General features: G+C 45.7%; 1 protein-coding gene across 1 annotated transcript; it reads right to left on the reverse strand.

The window, feature by feature from the left end:
* Window positions 1-1,106: 1,106 nt before the first annotated feature.
* On the reverse strand, window positions 1,107-4,876 carry LOC124913337 (cingulin-like). Its single transcript, XM_047453930.1, has 2 exons — window positions 4,272-4,876; window positions 1,107-2,991 (listed from the first exon to the last, which is right to left on the reverse strand). Exons 1-2 carry the CDS (start codon window positions 4,874-4,876, stop codon window positions 1,107-1,109), a joined length of 2,490 nt encoding a protein of 829 aa, XP_047309886.1.
* Between the last annotated feature and the right edge of the window lie 429 nt (window positions 4,877-5,305).

Here is a 5,305-nt window from a genome sequence, read left to right on the forward strand (position 1 = left end):
TATCACTTGTAGAATAAATGCTCTTAGAGTTTCTCACTTGTCCCACTGTGTCGCACATTTACTCTTCTTCAACTGCCCCTTTTATAGGTGAAATATGCCAACGGTCATATTTCACTGCCTTGAATCTGATTGGCTGAGCAGAGGTGCAGTGATTCAGTGTTTCAGAGATTCAGACCTGCGGTCGTTTCCTCAGACCTGATGGTCAACCTCAGACCTGGCATTCTGTCTCAGACCTGGCGGTCTGTTCTTCTGGTATGTAAGACAGGCCTGCTAGGTTTGTCTTTTACTCAATGTAGGCACTGTCTGTTGAACAGTTGTCTGTACTTGGAAGATCTTCTTTCTGACTTATCCCGAAGTGGAAAGATCCGGTAGTACTGTCTTCTGCAGCCTGCAGACTTTCCTCAGACTTGTATGGATATAGAAGTGTTCAGTCTGTTCCTTTGGTATCATTCTCAACAGATACCTGAATTGTCTTCTTGTACTGGTCGGCCATTTGACTTAACCGGGTGGCTTCCGGTATGGGTGATATAACCGGACTTCTTCCGGTTATTTCTCTGCCTTGTGACTGATCGGCTGTTTGATGATTCCGGTTTTAAGCTTTGGCCGATCCCTTCTTTGTGCGGTCATGTTCCAAGTATTCTTGGTCGGTTTACTCACTTGACCGGCTGGTTTTCTTTAGCCGGTTCTTTTGTTTGTCCGGTCCGGTTCCTTGTTCCTGCATGGAAAGTTTATTTAAGTTAGGTTTATTTGAACCGGTCTGATTTTATCTAACAATTTCTCCCTTTTTGATTATTTTATTTAAAATTATCAAAATCATGTAAGTTTGCAACCGTAGGCCGGTTGTTTTGTTTGTCCGGATTTTTGAAACTGACTTATGAGAATTTTTCGAAAAAAATTTTGAGAAAAATTTTGAGAAAAATTTTGGAAAAGTCTTATCTTTTATCTTATCAATTTCTCCCTTTTTGATTATTTTATTTAAAATTATCAAAACTAAGTAGAGATGCAAAAGATGGCCGGTTTCAAAAATAGCTTTATATATATAAGATAGATAACCGAAAATAACATAATATATAAAGATACTAAGACAAGTAAATGAAAGAGAGCCCCTATTCCGAGTCCGAGAAGTCATATATGTTCCGCCTTTTCTTCTCCGGTTGCGGTCGACTGGCCGGTTCGGAAACTCGTTGTCTTGTAGACCGGGGCTGCAGTTGTTCTTCAACCTCCTCTTCGACTTGAGCAGCCTGCTGCGGTATACTCGAAATGACAGTTTCAGTGACCTCATTGAGCAGGTCGGCTATTTGAACTTTCTTCGAGGGTTCCCTCTTTCGCTTTTTCGGCGCTGAAACGGAGGAGGCCGCCTTTTTCTTCTTGTTGTCTTCTGTGAAACTTTCCAGCCTCCGTCTTTCTCTTTCCAACCGTGCAGCATCCTTCTCAGCCTGAGCGACTGCTTTCTTTGTAAGTCCTGGAAACTTGGCCTCTGCCTTTCGAATCCGCTCGACTTCCTCTTCTTCTTCGGTGAGTTGGGATGATCGCGGTGCTTCCTTCTCTTTACTTGCTTCGGCGTCCAGCTCATCCTGGACCTTCTTAGCCGCTTGAGCATTAGCTTCTATAGCCGCGGCGTCCGCATTTATCTTAGCTTGGAGTAGTTCGGTAACTTGAGCGGAAAGCGCCTTGAGCTCGTCCTCGAGACCGGCGTTCTTCTTTTCAAGTTCGGATACCCGTCCGAGTGTTGTGCCGACCAGGTCTTGAGCAACCTCCGCCAATCGTTGATCGGTCTCTCTTTCAAGCCGCCCAAAGTCTTCCTTTAACTCGGAGGTCGTATCCTCCAAAATTACGGTTCGCTTAAAATATTTACTGCGCAGAGCCGCCTCTTCCTGTTGATCTTCGTCGATTTCTGAGAGCCGGTCTCGAGTATTGTTCAAGAGATACCTTGTGGTGTCGGCGAACTTGAGTGCCGAGCAAACGATTCTTTGGAATCTGTCCTTGAATGGCTGAACCGCGGAGTCTTCAAACTCTTGAATACGGCTATCAATCCGTTCTGTTGTTGAAGCTTCAAACCTTTGAAGACGGCCCTCAACCCATTCCTTTGTGAAGTCTGATTCGGAGACTTCCGGTTGTGTAGGAGGAGATTGCCCGGTGAGAAGAGGATCCGCCCTTTCATCGGATTCTTTTGATGCCGCATTCTCCCTTGGAGGTGTTGGACAGTGATCCGGACTCGTTTCAATCCGGGGAGCTGTATAGACCGGAATTTCCCTTTGACTGTATATTGCCTCCAGCCGGTCAATTTCTTGAATGAGGTCTCCTTTGGCTTTTTCAAGCCTTTCTAACACTCGCGGTGTTAAGGTGTCTTCAGGTCCCACCTCTTCGAACTCCTCCGTAATCTTCCGGATGCGTGTGGTTAGCTTCCGTAGTTGTACCTGTGGTTTTAAGAGGTAGGTTCGGTGTAATACCTCTTCAATTGTATTGGAGTTTGTGAGATCCATGATTAAGTCCTCCACTTCCTTCAGTCTTTGGAGGCATTCCACGTCTGTGTAGCCCGGTAGGATTTGGCTATACGGCTTGCCGAACCGGTGCTCGTGCCATTTCAGGTATAACTCCTCAATTGACTCGGCTCGCCTTTTGGCGCCCTGAAGGAGTTTCAGAGATATCCTATCGGCCTCTGCTTCTTCGGTCTCCTCATTATCTTTGTCGCCGCCTTCATCACCGGCATCTTCACCACCCTCTTCACTACCCTCGGTGGTCTCAGGGTTGGCGTCGGGTCCGGCATTATTGGGGCTCTGGCCCGAATGCTCTTCTTCATTGGCCGATCTTTCATCATCGGTCCTTTCTGTATCGGTTCTTTCAGAATTGGAAGCCGACTCTTCATCCTCAGTTTGCTGCGGCGGTTCCGAGAAAGTGACTTTCTCTTTTCCTTTGCTTTCGGCCTTTTCTTTTGCCGGGACCGTTTTCTTGTCAGCTTTCTTCTTTCGGGAACCGGGGGCCGGCTGCTTCCTTTTTAAGAATTGTTTCGATCTGATGAGGCTTCTATTTGCGACGATGACGCCGGGACCGATGTTGAGATTGTGGTGAAGGAAGATCTTACCGAGAGGAACGGCGTATCCCCACGACCGGTTTGAGTCCGGTTTCACCATATCCATTAAGTTGTTGAACACCGCTTTTGCCCAGTTGACCTTTGTTCCCTCTATCATGCTGACCAGCATCCTGATTTTGTCCTTTGTTAAGCTGTTATAGTTTCCTCCCCGTGCTAGAATCGCCCTTGCGAAAATGTCACAGATTGGGATATACTCCGGTTTCAACATTGATTTGCTGCCGGATACTTTTATCGGCTTCTTAGTTGCCGAGAGTATCTAGCATGCCGCTTCAAAAGTCTTAATCTCGATGTCCGCCGTTGCATCCTGGCCGGTTGTTGGAAGGCGCAGGCTTTCTGCCACCGATGCCTCGGTGAGCTCTATTTCAGTACCGCATACAGTTGCGGTGATTTTGTCATCGGAGATAGTTGCGGTCTTGAAAAATTCCTCGACCGCATCTTTGTAGAGAACATGAGGACCGCCAAGAAAAAATTCCAGACCGGTTTTGACTACCCGGTCAATAACCTCCTTTGCCTCAGACGTACCTTTTAGTCGGATTTCCTCGAAATCCACCTGAGTTAGGTGCCTAAACAAAGCCGAATCGCGCCCCATCTTAGAGAGTTTGAGAGAGTTTGAGAAATAACCGCTTTAGAGAGTTAGAGAGCTTAGAGAGAGAAAGCAGATTCGCGTGAGAATGAAATAAAATGACCGAGAGTCCCTTTTATAGATGCGGTTTGGAAGCCCAACCGTCCCATCAACATTGGGCGGGAGTTTTCCCTCCAAGTTGAAAGGAGCGGCAAACCATGGGCGGGAGAGAATAGGCGCCAAACCATGGGCGGTAAACTAGGGGGGCGGGAGTTTTGGGCGGGAAATCTCCCTCCAAAACTTTTGCTTACGCCATTGATGACGCACTCTTCTTTTTGAGACCGATTGATGGTGCAGTTTCTAAGTTTAACCGGTTATGTAGAGTGAGCATAGTTTTTCCAATCTTTTGAGTTTAGGCGGTTTTGAAACCGGATAGGAACGCGGTTGTTTTGATAATGTTAATCGATTACTTAGATATTTTAGATGTTAAGAGAACTCGGTCATTTAAACTGAAATGAGATTGTATTTAAGAAACATTGCAGAAAGAAGACCGACAGATAAATCGGTATTGAGATAAGCATACATAAACAATGGAAAAGTAAAGTCTATGGAAGAAACATTCTGGAAATCCTTTCCTCCACCGAATCCTTGTTAAGGATGTTTGAAGGGGCGGCCGGTGTGCCCGGTCCGAACTCTGGCCGGTATGATAGGATTAGTTTGCTGATGTGAGGTGCAAAACCAAGACCTTTCTTGGTTATTACCATGGATTTCAGACGTTGGAAGATGACCGTGGACCAATTTATGGCCTTGTTGCTAAAGATGTTGGTCATCATATTGTAGGTATTCTTTGAGTACCGCTGATTAGGGGACTGACAAAGAATGAACCGAGTGACGATCTCAAGAAGAAGTTGAGCATGTCTCCCCAAGAGGTTTTTGGGCCCATGGTCTTCCACCGGTTCCATGGTTCCAGAAAAGAGGAGTGAGTAATAGAATTCGTCAAGCCCCTCCAGAGGTGGAAAGTCAGAGAACCCTTCTGTGGGCAGGTTGAATAGAGTGGCGAATTCGGCTTCATCGAGCCAGAAAGTGTGGTCCCTCACCGTAGAGACAATGTAATTGCCCCTAATACAGGCGCTTCTGAAGAACGCTTTAACGTCCTCAGTCAGAATCGGACCGGATTCTTCGAGGAACGGCCGAAGGCCGGTAAGAATGAGAGATTCGAACATGAGTTTCTTTGCGTGCAGCCCGTCTCATTCCTCCATACATGAATCGAAATCGATACTAAAAAAGTTTCCCAAAGTTCGGCTCGGCATGATTACGGTATTGAGAGAGATGGAATTCAAAGGATTTCAGAAGTGTTTTATGTTTTAGGATGTGGTAAATTGATTAGAAGATGGCTCCTTATATAGGATCGGTTTTGGAGGGAAAACATAACCATTGATTGTGAGTTTTGTTTTATTAGACAAAAGAATCTTTATGTTTCCAAAGTGCATGGGGAAGAGGAAGATTGCGGAGCCCGAGGTAGGTATTAGTTGAGAAGTAACCAAGTTAGTTGGATATTAAATGTTCAGGTGGTTGGGGGTTATCTCATTAATTAAGGATTTCTCTTTCATTAATTGCATTAACACAAACGCGGTTATTCAAAAGAGACCGAA

Source organism: Impatiens glandulifera, chromosome 8 (genome assembly GCF_907164915.1).
Source record: "Impatiens glandulifera chromosome 8, dImpGla2.1, whole genome shotgun sequence".
In the NCBI taxonomy this organism is placed as follows: Eukaryota; Viridiplantae; Streptophyta; class Magnoliopsida; order Ericales; family Balsaminaceae; genus Impatiens; species Impatiens glandulifera.

Excerpts from the sequence above, each read along its gene's own strand:
- LOC124913337 (XM_047453930.1), bottom strand. The coding sequence starts at position 4,876 with ATGTTCGAATCTCTCATTCTTACCGGCCTTCGGCCGTTCCTCGAAGAA. Across the intron at positions 2,992-4,271 it reads GAGGAAAGGATTTCCAGAAT|GAAGCAGCCGGCCCCCGGTT; the intron begins GTTTCTTCCATA and ends ATTCTTAAAAAG.